The 17,310-nt window shown below is 39.3% G+C and overlaps 1 protein-coding gene across 1 annotated transcript in view; it reads left to right on the top strand.

The window, feature by feature from the left end:
• LOC135074362 (forkhead box protein K1-like) overlaps window positions 1-17,310 on the top strand; it is a 75,490-nt gene that overhangs the window by 43,157 nt on the left and 15,023 nt on the right. Inside the window, exon 2 of the mRNA XM_063968621.1 lies at window positions 16,769-16,926. Coding sequence (XP_063824691.1) covers window positions 16,769-16,926 — 158 coding nt within the window. The remainder of the gene's footprint in view (window positions 1-16,768; window positions 16,927-17,310) is intronic.

Raw genomic sequence — 17,310 nt, 5'->3', positions numbered from 1 at the left:
TGCCATAAACACATGCGTAAAATTTGAATACAAAGTATTGTATTCACAGAAGGCAGTAGCCATCCCGCGCTAGTTTTGTTGCAATCTATAATGCCTAAGCAACAGTTCTACCTAAATGAAAATGTAATTTAAAAAGTAGTGAGTTCCAAAAAATTACGTAAATGCGCGGCCATACACCGGTCACCGGTACATTGCAGAAATCATCGCGCTAGAAAAAAAACGTGCTGACAGGAAAAGTTTTTGGCACGTATGTCTAATTGATAGCATTATAAACACAATTTTAAGTGTTTATTAAACTTCTTCATACAAAATTAAATCTTAGATGACTAAGGGTCATTTTTTTAAAGCATAGCTCAGGTCATATAGCAGGCAAATCAACTCGGAAAGGGATCAACAACGTATCGCCTTTTGTGGCATGGAGGTAATAGTGGAGAGGAAATATAGATCTATACAAAAATTCGACAAATTAATGACAAACAGCTGTTTATCTCTTTCTAACTTACCCCTGGTGATGTATAAAAAAAAGAAATAGATAATGTTTGGTCAGTACTCATTCTGGCAACATTTTCATGTGACGTCACTAACTACCTGACTTGAGCCGAGTACCTACATACAAGATTTAAGAAAACAACATATTTATAGGCAATCAGCTGACAACTACACGCACACACACACACACACAAATACCTGTCAGCTGATTACCTATAGGTATTGCAGCCATGTTGTTTTCTTAAATCGTGTATGTATTTATAATGCGTGTAAATGTGTGCGTAATGTACCGAGTACGTTTATTTTAAAGTTACGCCAAGTCCATGAGACATTGATATACGTCAGTGTTTTGCGAGCTGTCATTGCCCTTCGCGCACTGTCATCGGCGAGGCAAGGCGTTTACGTAACGGTGCGGATTGTGTGTGCGTTGCAGTATGGACTTTAGTTGACTGCCTTTATAAGCACTCGAACGACATAAAATAATATGATACATTTATGTAAGGGTATTTTAAGATCACAAAGTTGGCAACTCCGATAGTTGGACGAAAACCAGCGCAAAGACCCTATCCTGTTTGACACCTATAATAATTGACAATAGCTGGCTCGGCGAACTTCGGCAAACTAATGTGTGACGTGAAGTGCCAAATCGCGGAAAATGTCGGAAGAAATACATGAATTTGCATGAATTACCATGAATAACAATAACCACTTATTTACCTCTCAGTGTCTTCAGGCAACTTAAAAAAAGTACATTGTGTGTTTTTATTATTATTTAGGCAGTTAAATACTGCACAGTATTTTTTACACAGTATTTTTTTATTTTTTTCCATAATACAAGAGTACGCGTGCGTGTGTCAATGCTCGCTCGTATCTCGTATGTGACGCCTTGTCGAATCGCCTCCTGTAGGTGGGCTATCGTGCGTGTTTTGTTTTCGATGTGAACTCGCGGAGATGAACAGGCCTGGTTTAACTAATTAACTGTATTTTTTGTTTCAGGTAAATCAATAGCCACATACATAATATAACGAGGCTTAAGGACCAGTTAAGGTAGTACACTTAATTTACCCTATTGAAATTCTTTTGTGTATTCCGAATACAATGTTACCTAAAGTAGGGTACAATTGGGTTATGATTGGCATCTTTTTGCGCGGTCAATTTAGGAGTGAAGAGATCGGCCGATCAAAGAAGTGTCTGGAATGGGCTTGTCGCGTATCGCAATAAATCAATAAAGTCTAGGGCTGTATTTTTGAAGGATTTCGAGCGTTGTCTAGCTCTGTCTGCGAGAGACAGTCGCTTTTTCAACAGCAGGATCCAAGAGACACAGCAAAATACTTTCTAGTGGGGCTGATAAGCTCTAGCGCCGGCTTAAACCCTGGTGCAGGTTCTACACACAGATGTCTCAAGTCCTACGAGATGCCAAATAAGGCTATTACAGACATTGGTGTGTAGCTCAGTAAAAGACGACGAAAAAAGAGTTCCCAAGAAACTTGAAGGTCAAAACGCTGCCTCTGTACTTCGCTTCGCATTCTGGGATTCGGAGCGGGTCAACTCCAGCATTCAGCAAACAGTACACTTGTGCTAACTCCAAAATAGAAATACCTATTTGGCAAAAGGGCACGGCCATTCCCGCCGTAAATGTTACGGGCGAATATTTTGGGCAAACTACACGGACTAATAGACGACATCGCGTCAACAGAGCCAGCCTTTTGACCCATTTCTATTCTTGCGGTGCTATTGTTAGTCTAATAACTCGCCTATTCCGTTTTGGGGATGAAACATTGTACTATTACGGGTAATTTGATTGAATGCTCCGCCTACTGACATTTTGAACGCTCTAACAATTAGTCGGGCTATTATTCTAATTGTATGGCGTTATTGACCTATCAGTCAATTAGCTGAATGAAACGTAGCTGTTTAATTAAGTAGTACAGTTACGCATGAATGCTTTTGAGAATAATGTCCTAAAATTCTATAGCATCAAGCTTATGGCTTTCAATAGTAGGTTACGGCCGTGTTTTGGACGAAGTTTTACGGCCAAACAAAAGTTGCAAAACAAAATGGAATGACAACGTTGTGTCAGAATAATGACGCGACACGCGCCGCTGTAAAATTCAATAACCGCTCCCCCAGGGCTGTCAGTCCGACGCGACCCTGGCTAGATGTGTCGGAAGAACTGTCGGGCAGAGATTAAAAGATAACGAACAGATAAATCCGAGTTGTCAAAAAGTGGCAGGCGGGATTTGCTCTGTTAATTTATAGCAAACGAGCATATTTGCATTCTACCCAATAATGATAAAGAATGATGTTTTACAACATGACGGGGAGTACCAATATTTGCTTTTCATTATACATTTGTCGACCATGATGCCCAATTCATAGTTCTTCCATCTGTATTTTAGATCAAGCCGAAGTTTAATAGAAACGCGCTAGCTGTAAGACATCCTTTGGAAAATCCAATAACCAATAATTATCTTGCCAGGCTACAGAAAAAACATGAATCCCTAGAAATGAGATGTTTCAGAGAATTTGTCATACAGATTCAAGCTCAGGGGCAGAATACTAACTTCGCCAAGTATTTACCGGACGCGAGACGTTAGTTTCTCACGAAGGATTTTTCTCCGAATATAATTTTCGAAAAATGTCCTAAAAATCTTAAAAATCTTATTATAGACTTGGTTTTTGGCTTATACGCCAAGTATTCACAGTAGTACATTTGAAATTGCCAACTTAAGGAAGATTAAGCATCAACGTCACAATGTGGCGTAAGATGCTTATCTCTGTGAGAAGACTTAATCAAAATGAGGCTACACGTGGCACGACAGCCCTACCCCGCTCCCCCCACCCCGCGGCGCGAAACTGTTTACACTGCCTGTAACATAATGCTCTTCAAATAACACGTCCCCGCGGCTTCTGCGACCAAATACAGTTTAGTTGCTGTTCTGTGAGGTACAGCTTTTGTTACTGTGGCTTTTTATGTAAATTGTTACCTGCTTACCTTCAATAATATGGGTATTCCGTCGGTATTGGTGTGACGAAGAGAGTATGACGGAGTAGCTTCTGCGACCAAATACAGTTTATTTGCTGTTCTGAGAGATACAGCTTTTGTTACTGTGGCTTTTTATGTAAATTGTTACCTACTACCTTCAATAATGGCTATTCCGTCGGTATTGGTGTGACGAAGAGAGTATGACGGAGTAGCTTCTGCGACCAAATACAGTTTAGTTGCTGTTCTGTGAGATACAGCTTTTGTTACTGTGGCTTTTTATGTAAATTGTTACCTGCTTACCTTCAATAATATGGGTCGGTATTGGTGTGACGAAGAGTATGATGGAGTAATAAAAGAAGTTCATAGTTCCAATGCTGATCACGTAACACCCCTATGCCTTCTTGCCCTGTATTTGTTGGAGACCTTTTATATTCTAAAATGGTATTAACTACTTATTTGGGTCTCGATTCATTTTGGTGCGGGTCATCCACGAGAAGTCTAAGGCACTTTTCAAACTATAATTTTGTTTTCGGAAACCACTACCTTTTCTAAGTTTGGCTTCTATGTTGGTTGTTTGTATTACTTTAAAATTGGTGATTGTATGTAGGGCCTAGTGTAGCAGTGTTATTTTTACATGACTTTTCTAAGATTGAACTTGATCTTCATCGACGTTGGTAGAGTATCATTAGTAGCTATTAAGGAGTTACATTTTGTGGAAATTCCCGTTGAATCTCCCAGGATATGAGCAACCCTGCGTACGATATAATAAAATTATTACTGAACATTAAAGTTTAGAACATTGAATACCGTACGGACGTAATCCGCTTCCAAGTTACGTCATAATACCACTAAACTCCAGCTCTTCCAGCGAGCCTTCATGGCTGTAGGAACTGCTAAGTAGGGCATACTTAGCGTACAGTACACAGATGGCTTCAAATTCTTCAACTCGACTTGAAAGCTGTTCTCGGAATATTAATTAGTCTTCAATAGATGCAGATATAGCTTTACTTTAAAGAGAAGCAACTGACGACTATAATTTTTTTAAGGACTGATTTTTCAATCTTCAGACATCGGAGAATTAACTTGTTATTTTGACATATTTTCCATACTGAAAATGTCAATGCACCAAACTTATTCTTCAGTTAAATGTTATCCGACGATTCAAAATTCAGCCGTAAAATGAAAAGTCTGTTCCTGAGACTGAATCTGACTGAATCAAGGTCAACAAATACGGATCAGAAATTAACTATTGTGTGATTACTTACGTTACGTAACAACATGTAAACTTGCTGTTATGATTAACGTGAGTTAATTAATATCCTAAAATAACTGAGTCCGGGCTTCCCTACCTGACTGAAGCTCAGCTCCGAGCTTGAAGTGTTTTGTATAGACCCAGCAAAGGGCATGGGGTGAAGGACACGTTTCGTCCGTCGATCGATACGACGCAGCCAAACCATACACGAACATGTTCCTTATTCTCACACCGGCAAGAAGCATTTTCCCAATCGACGCCAAACGATGCGCAAGTTACGGGATTCTGCTCTGTATATTGTAGGGATACGGAGTATATTCGGCTGGCTGACTCCTGGTGACCTGTTGGTTGTGTTTCGTAGACGCATCATCAGTTTTTCAGAGCCTTGGAATTCGCATTGTGTCAGTCATGAATTGTTTTGACGGAGTCGGGCTTTCAAATTAAATGTACAAGCAATATTTTTGTAAAACAGTAATTTTTCATGATAATGGTGAAATCGTATCGTCATCAACACCTTATTCTTGGTTTAGTAGTCATAGTCAAGAAGTAGAGCCCTTTGAATCTGCAGGTCCAGGATTCCAATCCTACACACACTAGTTTGAAAAAAAAAAACGCTAGTTAGGACACTCACTTTCCGAAAAAAAAAAACAAGTGATTCTGTGTCTCAGAAGGTTAACGTTAAAGATAGTCCAAATGAAGCCTGAAAAGTGCCTGTTGCAGCCCATATATTAATTATTCCATCCTAATATTGTTGATACCTCAGTTGTTAATCTTCACACAGAGGTATAAGATTATAAATAATCATACTAATCTTGCGACAGTAACAATAATACCCCCTTATAGATTACGCCTTTACATGTGGATCCTCCCACATAGATATTCGTTTGTCACGAGTATCCTTCCCACTCCCTCGGGAGATGTATATTACCGAGATAAAAAGCCTATTACAACGGGGAATTGTCTATCTTTTATTTGTAAAAGATTCCTCAGATTCGGCAGTTGTACAGATTCGTCCATTACAGGCACATAAGCTAAAATATTTGTGTGTAATATGTAGGATATCGACATAACTATTGAGTAATACGTATGTAATATCGGTCGCCGCAAAGTATGAATATTAGACTAGATTCTACTCGCGGCTTCTGTTGCTTGCTTCACAAGAAGTCTTAATAACCCCAAAGAGATGGATTTTAGGTCGATAAATGACGCTACAACAACAATCAGTCTTCCCTGAATTCCCCTTAAGATTTATTGTTTCCAAACTGCGTCCATTCCAAATATCAAAATTGATTCAATGGCTTAGGTGTGGAAATATAACAGACGGAGCAGCCTTCGCGTTTATATTAACGTGCTGAATAAAAGTGTGATTATTTAAACAAGACTCTGACACAATCCAAAAAGCTGATTACTATCAGCCCAAAGTTCCTCGATTGTGGCGAGTGTCGTGTCTGACATACAAACATGGAGTTCCGACGCTTTATCCATAGTTTTGTCACTGAAACTGTTTCAGAACACCTCGACAAGCGAGTCTAAACCGTACTCGGTTGGGGCAGAGTGCTATTTGGTTTCGGGGTTTCTGTAGACTTATTTACATCGCGAATGCTGTTATAACGCTAAGTGATTGATGTAGTTGCCAGTATTTTGTTCTCTATTGATTGGCAGGTGAACTGAGCTTTTTTGCTGTTTGTTTTGAAAATGTTTTAACCGACTGCAGTAAAGTGGTGCATCCGTTACCGCTGATCAATTTGGTTGGAGCTGCGAGATCTGAAACTCTCCTCTTCGGCTTCTGAAAGTGATATTGACATTACTAAATTAATTGACATATTTGTCAGCTGTTAAAACACGATTCTCTTAATTCTTTTTCTCTCTCTCGCACTACTTTGTCAACTTAATTTGGTACTTTTAAGGTTGCATCAAGAACCCTAAAATAGTTTTAGGGTGGGTTGCACCATCTTACTTTAACTTTGACAAACGTCAAACTCCATACAAAAAACACCGGTTATCGTCATAGTTACGGTCAAAGGTAGGTGGTGCAACTCAGCCTTAGTTTTAGCTCAGTAAGTCAGTAGTAACTGAGCTTGGATTTTTTTTTGCAAAACCCCTCGTGGCTTGCGCTTCAAGGTATTCGAGATTATAGACATGACGTGTCTTGCATCTTTGTTTTGTCAAAATCTTTCTCTCTCCTTGAAACAATTATAAAGAAATGTAAACAATCTCTATTTAATAGCATAGCGGATTGTTCTCAATTGATCCATCAGTTTGGGGTCGCCGGTTCAACTGGCCGCTATAAGGACGTTGTGTCGTGAGTCGTGACATCAATTCGATATGACATGTCGTTAATTTTACAACGATAACGGGTCCACAACAGTTTAATTATAATCAATTTGTAACTCTAGATCTAGAAATATCTTACCTTTGGAATTACTTCAGAAATATGTAGAGTACAGACAAATTAATAGTCAAATCATAGTTTCTTTTAAATATACTTTTATGGTTTCTTCTTGAAACTATTTTCTTTTTATCAGGTTATCTTAATGAGTAAATTAGTATCCCTATTTGGCAGATACATTGTAGCCTGCAACTTAGTTTTTGTAACTGCCATATAAATAATGTACTATCGCCAGAACATAAGAATTTTGTAGCAAAATCACATTTATTCCAGATTTCCAACTCTATAAAATGCTAGAACATTTAGCTTGATGTACCGTCATGTCATCCAGATAGGCGAGCTTATGATATTAATACACAAGTAATATTACGTTTTAAAAGTGCTTTTTTAAAGCCTATTTGCAAAAATAAATGAGTTTCATGAGTTTTTTCTTTTTCTTTTAAATTTTAATGGCATCAAATCCATCCAATGCATACTCTTTGCTTTCAATTCAGGAATCTTCCTCAGACCATGTCTCGTAGAATTGAAAAGGGGTATCAAAGCTCGCATGGAAAAGGCTTGCTAGCTCTATAGAAAATTACTCTACCCTACACAACCACACGAGTAGTTTTCTATCAACCCTTCAGCGGTTTTTGCGGCATCCTCATTAGTGAGCTCCCGGACGGCGCGTCCGGCGTCCGGTATCCGGACAGGCTCCCGCAGATAGCTAGAACATTATTAAAGGAGGCTAGTGAGGTCTGCACTTTGCGGAATAGGTTCTTCATTTTGTTGGTCATATACGAGTCTAAAGCTCTGTGATATAGGTTCTTCATAAAGTTAGTTTTATAGCTTTCACCATGTACTGTTGACAGTACATTTAGACTCCACATTTTTGCTGCAAAATGGCTAAAGATGGATGGAAAATGGAAATCGATGAAAAGTTTATTTCGATTCGAAATAGTGAAACAGACTTTTCATGGTTTCCATACCGCAGTCACATAGTTGCTTAATTATTAGTATGTTGTTTAATTTTATAACTGGGAATTAATGAAGTATCATTAAAGTGTTTATGGTGTCTTTTTTCCAAAAGAATTGATATCATTATGTCATGTAGTGAGGTGGTTCAAGCTTTCATTGGTATAGAAATTTTTATTGTATTAAATGAACTTGTTTTCATAGATATGAAAAGTTTGTTTACCTTTAAAGAAGCTAGACGTGTTCATTTTAAAATATTAAATCAACTTTCGTTGGTTTCGTAAGGGCAAAATTGTATAAGTTTTGCAGCTCCCCGTTACAACTTTGACGGACCTCACGAAGACACACTCAAAACTCGATTCTCACTTAAGCTTTAGATTCTGTTCTGTCAACCAATCCTAAGTCCTCTTAGAGACTGACTTAAGTCAGAGTTAAGTTTTCAGAGGTGCTTAGAAGTTAACGATGAATCTACACTTACTGTTAGGAGCAAAACATGTGATTAGTGTAATATTAATTTCTTTTCCACAACGAGCTCTTGGCCTGTACTGTATCTCACCTGATGGTAAGTGACGATCAGGCCGAAGGTGGAAGCGAGCTTCACCCGGAATCCTCAACCACGGAGGAACTGGCTATCTTACCTCTAACTGCCGGAATACAACAATGCTGTTAACATTGTTGTTATGGCGACAGACTTAGGTAAGATGGAAAAATTGAAAATCAACCAATCCCAATGAATTTGAGTCAATTTAATTTTAAGCTTCGTTTCATAATGAACCTAATTGGAAAATAAACTGGAACTTACCCCTTTATTCCAAAAAGTTACACTCTAGTTGAACTCTAGTTTAAATTGACATAGTATAGAAATGTAATTTTAAACCAGTGTTCATCCTAGTTTTAACTTTTTTGTAACAAGGCTCATAGAGGCTATAGATAAGGTATATCAAAGTCTGTAAGAAATATTCATCAAAGTATCTCTCCGCCCCTCCCAGACAGATAACACAAATACACCTATTCCCAGCACAAATATCCCATCTTGTTTGCCCACGTACTATCGATCGGTAGGTATAGTTGGCGCCTAGGCAACCAGTCTATGGGGGGCGCCTAGTGCTTCTGCGAAATGCCTGATTACCCCGCGTGTCTATTTAAAAACGTTTATACCTCTGCAGTAGCGTTAGTGGAAAACGGCAGGTTTTTCGCTGGAAACAGTTATTTATTTATTTATTTGCTTGTCACCATGGTAAATACAGGTGGTTAAATACAATTTAAGTACTTTGTTGCACACATGACACCCCAGTAGGCTGTTTATTGTGTGGGGTAGGGTTATAATGTACCCAATAATTTACACTGGTATACTTAATAGTTGATTCTCCTGCATATTAACGCTTGTTCATATCAACCCTTACTTTGTATCTGCCGTAGTTTTTTTACCCACCATCGAGAACAAGTATCTGAATTTTAAAATTCTCCCAAGTCTCTACTTAGATCGATAATGGGGACAAAATCTGTGACTGTGAGCTTTACACTAAATCCCGATTATTTTGACCTTTCATCCTGAAATTTGACACACAGCACAGGACTTGTATTGTAATAGTTAGTATCATGTTATGCAGGTGGCAATGCCCGTTTGTAATACTAAACAAAGCTGGCAATATTTTCACAACCATGTTTACTAGCGGTTGTTCAGTGTCACCGCTCCACAGTGTTTTCACATTGTCAGAAATACCGCAGTATACAATTGGTGCACTGGTATCTCTGTGAGAGATCTTCAACTGCAATCAACTACAATGTGGCGTGAATTGTCGATTCGAGTGCGCTTGCACATGCATATTAAAGCTGTGTTGTTAATTGTAGTTGTTATAATAACTGTTCGTGACTGTTAGGCATATTTGTCTTTGTTTGGCGTTCGAACTCTGGATTCTGATCTGATCTGGCTAATAAGGAAAATTTTAAGCTGCTGCCTTAATTATAATGAAGAACATATGATCTAGATCTTGTACTTATTTTTTATTGTTTAGTAGGTAGATAGATACTATGTTATATTTTGAGGTAGGTAGTAGAGGTAGAGACTGACAAATTCCAATCCGCTGATTTCATTATGACTTCTTTCGTTTGCCAAGTTTTGGATCCTGCCTAATTATGCAATGCACGCCCAGACGTGAATAAGGCTAAGAAATGAGGAAAAACCGCAGAATGTTGTTTGTAAACACATTCTAGCAAATTTTTGTAACATGCGCTAATCGTTAAAGTCTTCATTTATTGTCATTGCTCTATGTATAATTGGATTTTGAAACCTATTTCTAACAAATTAGGTTTGATTACCGACTTCCAGTAGGACATTAAGGAAATAGGCACGCGATTCTAGTCGCTAATGTGTTTCTTCGAATCCCGCTTTTACTACGGGATCGATAACAACTGCGAAGGGTGATTTTATTACATCGGGCTGAGTATGATGAGTTGGTTATACAAACGATACCAAGTAGAAATTCCAGTGCAATAAACCAAATTGACTGATGGATGTTGATCATTAGTGTTTTATTTTTTACTTGAAATTAATCTACCGGTCTCACCCGGAGTTGAGGGTGTCTTTGGGCGCGGTAATAATCACTTACCATCAAGTGATCCGTTTGCCTTTTGTCTCCTATCTTGACTTGAAATCTCTCCTGATACTGATTATAGGGTAAAAATGGAATACGCTTATTCGTTTATTGGCTATTCACACGTATTAAACATACAGGTTTACAGGAGTACGGAAAAATAGACTATGAGACTGTTATAGTAAGTTTAATTCCTTTACCAGTAGACCGGTTGTAGGTGACTCGACAATATTTTGTATAATTGATTTTTTGTTTTTATCTAAACTTAATTTTTTGTTCTGAAATGAATATAGTTCCAGTTTTATCCCAGTTTCCCTGAAAATTTAATCCAATTAAGCTTTTAGTTTGTAACTTAGTAAAGGAGGACGTTTACTGCATTTCAGCGTTTAATTTGTACGTGCGACCGTAAAATGTTGGTAAACTGCAACAGGGGTGAGCACATTTCATCTAGTTTTGTTGTGCCAATGTAATGTAAAGTAGAATGTATTAATGTGTAATCATTACATTTTGGGAAATAATTAATTATCACATCTTGCCAAGCCAATATCAATGAACTTAGTGAACTTACATTAATAGGAAGCTGCCAAATTGCAGCAATTTATGGAAATGCTTCCGATCGATGCAACATGTAGACTAAACAGCTATTAGGCAATTAGTGTTAGAGCAGTTTTTTTAATAATGTCATTATCTGAATTACTTGGAAATACAGATTTTTTCATGTTTTTTGGCCCCGCCTTTCTGAAAAGTTTTCCCATCCCTGGAGTAACAAACTGTACACATTACAAGTTGTTGGCTGGAGCGCCGCTCGGCGCTGCCAACTCCCGGGTCTTGCTGGTGTCTGACGCTATTCATGTTACGCGTCACCGCTGTGGGAGAGGTGTGTATAAGTATATTACATTCGGGCATATTGAAGATTAGGCGCATCTACTTCAAAGTTAAAAAGATTCACTTATTTATTATTGACCCCGGTCGACCAAAGTTTTCCCATCCCTGGACTAACAAACTGTACACATACAAGTTGTTGGCTGGAGCGCCGCTCGGCGCTGCCAACTCCGAGTCTTGCTGGTGTCTGACGCTATTCATGTTACGCGTCACCCCTGTGGGAGAGGTGTGTAAAGGTACATCCACATTACGGCTGCGAAAGATTGACTTATTTTTGAACCCAGACGACAATTAAATTTTCCCATCCCTGGACTAACTGTACACATACAAGTTGTTGGCCGGCGCGCCGCTCGGCGCTGCCAACTCGGAGTCTTGCTGGTGTCTGACGCTATTCATGTGACGTTGCTATTCACGTGACGCGTCACCCCTGTGGGAGAGGTGTGTATAAGTATAGGTACATCCACATTACGGGCACATTGGTGATTAGGCGCATCTACTTCAAAATGAGAAAGATTCACTTATTTTTGACCCCTGACGACAAGTTTTCCCATCTCTGGACCAAACTAACATACACATACAAGTTGTTGGCTGGAGCGCCGCTCGACGCTGCCAACTCCGAGTCTTGCTGGTGTCTGACGCTATTCATGTTACGCGTCACCCCGAGGTATATTCACATTACGGGTAGATTGGAGATTAGGCGCATCTACTTCAAAATGAGAAAGATTCACTTATTTTTCACCCCTGACGATAAAAATTTGCCCATCCCTGGACTAAACTAACTGTACACATACAAGGAGTATTGCTGGTGTCTGACGCTATTCATGTTACGCGTCACCCCTGTGGGAGAGGTGTGTAAAGGTACATTCACATTACGGCTGCATTGAAGTTTAGGCATCAAAGCAAAGGTTCATATTCACGTTGTGGCGTACGAGATGTGTGTGAAACACGAGCATCACCCGCGTAGCAATTGAATATTAACACATACAACATAGCTCTATAAATAGGTATATTCACATTACGGCTGCATTGAAGTTTAGGCATCAAAGGTTCATATTCACTTTGCGGTGTACGAGATTTGTGTGAAACACGAGCATCACCCGCGTACCAATTTAATATTAATACATAGCTCTCTAACGAAATTCGTGAATTCGTGATTGAGATACAGACAACGGGAATATCAAGCCAAGCACTGCGCCCTCTTTATCTGATATGCTGTCGTCTGTACATGGTAGAATTACCTTTGGTATTGACAATTACAATGTGAACCTACCTTAATCGTTACTAAGGTAATGAATCTAATTTTATTTGGTAGTGTGTTTTTATTGACAACAGTATGTTACTGACGACTTTAAGAATGTTTTAATGAAGCCTTTTCGGATAGGATTCCTATAGGAATTGTCGAATTTCACAAGCAATTCTTGAAGCAACAATGACGTTATACTAGCTGGGTATAACAATTTACGAACAATGTAAACCATCCATTTTACTTCCTTAGAAATTACATTGTATCAAAATTGGACGTATTCGGCGTTTAATAAGTGTCTTAGAATACATTGTTACAAGAAATTCAGAGTGGGGAATACCTGTTATTGTAAACAAACATACATGTTACATTATATTAAATGGGCTACTATTATATTGTGCCATTTATATAAAACTTCCCAAGCGTAAATAAACTGTACCTTATGCAACTTCTTAAGTTATTTACTAGAGTTTCAAAGTGTTTAATAATGAATTGTTATAATTGCGCACTATAAATTATTTCTGTAGCCAGCTAGCCAGACTTACGTTGGGAAACTTCACAAATGTCGGCTTCCTTTTCACTCCAGTCTATATTTGGCCCGGAGCCGTTTCCGAGGCTTCTTATTTTGAGTACAATGTATTATTTTTGTTCTTTTCATTCACATAAAGTTTGCTTCGTACGTCATCGGTCACACGGTTGAGGGGGCGCAGAAGTTTCTCAACACGCCTTGGTAGCTTTTGTTTATGAAGCCCGGGATTCAATTCCCCAATGAGCCTTTTTTTATACATCACAGTATTTCTGATTCTTAGTTAGTTGGAGGCTCAAATGAAAACATGGCTCCAAAAGAAATATGATTCCGAGATTTAGAGGGCACGTATCGTGTATTAACTTAGGGTCAAATTCAAATAAGAACGACGTAGGTACATATTTAAACCACGAAATGAAATCAAAACATTGCGATATTTTTTAACTTCGGCATTCTTTAAGATTATGACATGACATGACATTATTAAGATGATTTTATTAATTGACCAACAATGCAATTTACTAAACTTAACACATAAAATACTATTATTTTCATGATGAAAAATCCTGTTTTCATCTTGAAAAGCAGAACATTTTAAAATCGAAGTGTAGTTATAAAATGTGGAAATTTCCACCCTACTACACTCAGGAGCTGCACAGCAAAATACCTCTTCTGAAATCGGATTAAAGTTTCAGGGCGGGGGTCGATTCTCGTGCAATAGTTATCATTTAGAAATATTTACGAAATACAATAGTTTCTTGCGCTGGTTCTTCTCAGCACTGGCCCATTTATTGTCCCGAAGCAGTGGTAGAGTCAATACTGGTACGTGTAAGTGCTTTTTAAAAGCCTACTTGCAAAAATAAAATGAGTATTAAGAAATGGACAATAACTTCGGATTCATACAGAGTAGCTAGGATTTGTTTCTTAGGTGACATAATAATATGAATTACTTAGTTGAGTAAATGCCGGGAAAGTCATCAATAACAAAGGTCGACTCATCACTGTCGACCTTTTGAATCTACTCCTATTTGACTACTTTGAAAAGAAGGTTTGGTGCTTTTGGACTAAATTATTAGTTATACAAAAGTGTAACTTGCGAACTAAGTGTTACATAAAACAATACTGGTAACAGTTAATTTTACCTGAATTTTGGTCACTTCAAATAGTTTCAGTATTTTGTACACAATTTTATACTTTCTTATCCAAAGTTGTACAGTTGATGTAAAAAATCATCATCATTTCAGCCACAGCACTTGAAAAGCAGCGAGCTTTTGAAGAACGAATAGAATTTATTTTCTATTTCGAAATTGTTTCTATTGCTCGAGGAGTCGAGAATAGTCCCCTTGGAGTGGCTGTCGCCGGCAACCGTTTGATTCGATATAGAAAACTTGCGAGCGCCCGACCTTTGTCGACGAACCATTATTGTGTAGCCAGGGTATCAATTACGCTGTAGATAAAGACCTGCGTGATAACGCGGGTCGATTTTCATATTTCTTTGATGCAATATGATCTTCGGTTCATGTTAAAGTTTTCTAGTTTTCCTTTACGAGTAAAAGAGTGTGATATTTAAGCCTTGAGGTTTTTAAGGGTTTTGTGATGTTGATACATTTGTACTTGTAAGTAGTACAGCGCAGCGTAGGACGTCCATCGACAAGGTGGACTGACGAGTGACGACCTCATAAATGCAGACCGCTACCAACCGGTCATTATGGAAGTCATTTGGGGGATTGGGGGAGGAGGAATTCACATGCCAGCAGCGCTGGTGAGATAAGCTACACCTCTCTTTAACTTAAGACCACATTTTTTGTACCACTTTATCTCTGTGAATAAATAATCTTTGAATCTTTGAGGCCTATGTTCAGAAATGATGATGATGATGAACTTTATAACTTTTTTACGAAAGTTAGCACAAGTTATTTTCGAACTAATAAGACTTAGTTGCGTTCTATTTCAGTCGCTTACTAAAAAGCACGTGAGTTTTCCAATTTCCCAAGCCTGAATGTATCTACATGTCAACTAGTCGCTATTAATACCCATTTCTCCCTGCCAATGTTTATTGCCAATACCGCCGACTCGCGACATCGCATAGCGTGCGTGCCGGCCGGCGTCTGATCGCGTAATGGATGCATTTGGAGCGTCGCCATGGCAACGGGCGGCCACAGACGGTCGCTGCGTCTGGTCCCAGCATCAATAAAGCGCTACTCGGCGGCTTAAAGCTGAACTGGAATTTTATTGATATGTTTCTGCAGGGACAGTTCCCATTTTGTCTTCTTTATATCATGCACTGACATCATTACCGAGGTAGTCGTCGTCGTCGTCGTTTCAGCCGAAAGACGTCCACTGCTGGACAAAGGCCTCCCCCAAGGATTTCCACAAAGACCGGTCCTGCGCCGCTTGCATCCAGGTACTTCCCGCGACCTTCACCAGATCGTCGGTCCACCTAGTGGGAGGCCTGCCCACGCTACGTCTTCCAGCTCGTGGTCGCCACTCAAGAACTTTCCTGCCCCAGCGGCAACTAAAATTGTAACGCTAGGAGCAGACATTTTTAAAAAAGGTAGCTCTTGGATATGCTTGTACTAACTTCTAAAGCATGGTACTTGTCATATTTTCTTATGGAATTTGTAGGCTGATAAATCAAGTGAATTACTAAGCTCGGGTGGGGTACACAAAGTAATTTGTCCCATTGGAATTGATGTTGAAATCAGGACTACGCATATAAGTATTTCTTAGGCCTCCTAAAAGTGAAAAATAAGGGAAAGACCTTGATTTTTTACCGAGTCGAACCTTTTCATTTCAGGCGTAGGCGTCTGAAGGGATCAATTTTACTTGGAAAATTGAAGAATTGGCAAAAAACTCGTAGTACCTAAATGTATTTTTTCCATCTAATCTATCAATATTTTTTGCGTTAGTTGAAAATAGAAAGAATGAAATATTTGATGTGTACCATCGGGGTTTAAAACCGTTTTTTTACAGTTTCGTTCACAGAAACGTCCCTGTTGTTTTTCCTTAGGACTTGTCGGTATTATGTCGTACTTTCTTATTGAATTTACTGCAGTGCAGGCCGTTGAATTAGTTTCCATGAATTGTTGGAACATGAATTTGTACAATCGATGTGTAGGTCGATGAACCGGTGCCTTTGCCCATTGGCAACGTGTTGGGTGCCAAGTTTCATTTTGGTTTATATAAAAAACTTGTTACAAACGTGGCCGAAATTCGTGGCTTTCGTTCAGGGTAAATTAAGTTAGATTGCAATCAAATCTGTGCGAAGTTTTTAGGTTACAATGCTGATAACGAATGAGTTTAATAAATTCCGCAAAACATAGAATAATCTTCCAATTAAACTTAGATTTTCTGCGCGTCCAAAATAACCATTGTAATGTGTGTTCCTTTATGTTCAAACTTCATATTAATTAATTAAATACATTTTTAACGTTTCCTCTTTCTCAATTCCAGATGCACGCTCAGATTCCCTTCCACAAACATCCGGCTGGAGTTCCAGTCTCTGGTAGAGGAGAGCGGGGCGGGGGGCAGCTCTGGCGCGCCCCTCGTGCCGCTCCGAATCGCGATACCCATGGAAAATGACGCGCGAAGCCCGGCTCCTTCACCCACTGGTAAGGACGAAGTGTTTTAGTCTTGGAGCGCCTTTCACAAATGTCTGGCTGGAGTCACAGTCGCTGGTAGAGGAAAGCTCCACTCCTCCTTCGCCCACTGGTAAGAACGAAGTGTTTTAGTCTTGAAGCCCCTTCCACTGACATTCGGCTGGAGTCACAGTCTGGTAAAGGAGAGCGAGGGCTCGTGGTGTTGCGCATCGTGATACCCATGGAGAATGACGCGCGAAGCCCGGCTGCTTCGCCCACTGGTAAGGACGAAGTGTTTTAGTCTTGGAGCCCCTTCCACTGACATTCGGCTGGAGTCACAGTCGCTGGTAGAGGAGAGTGGGGCCTCGTGCTACTGCGCATCGCAATACCCATGGAGAATGACGCGCGAAGCCCGGC

The sequence above is a fragment of the Ostrinia nubilalis genome, chromosome 9, assembly GCF_963855985.1.
Source record: "Ostrinia nubilalis chromosome 9, ilOstNubi1.1, whole genome shotgun sequence".
Classification (NCBI taxonomy): domain Eukaryota; kingdom Metazoa; phylum Arthropoda; class Insecta; order Lepidoptera; family Crambidae; genus Ostrinia; species Ostrinia nubilalis.
Note: the sequence above shows the minus strand (reverse complement) of the source record. Positions and strands in the feature narration are given on the sequence as shown.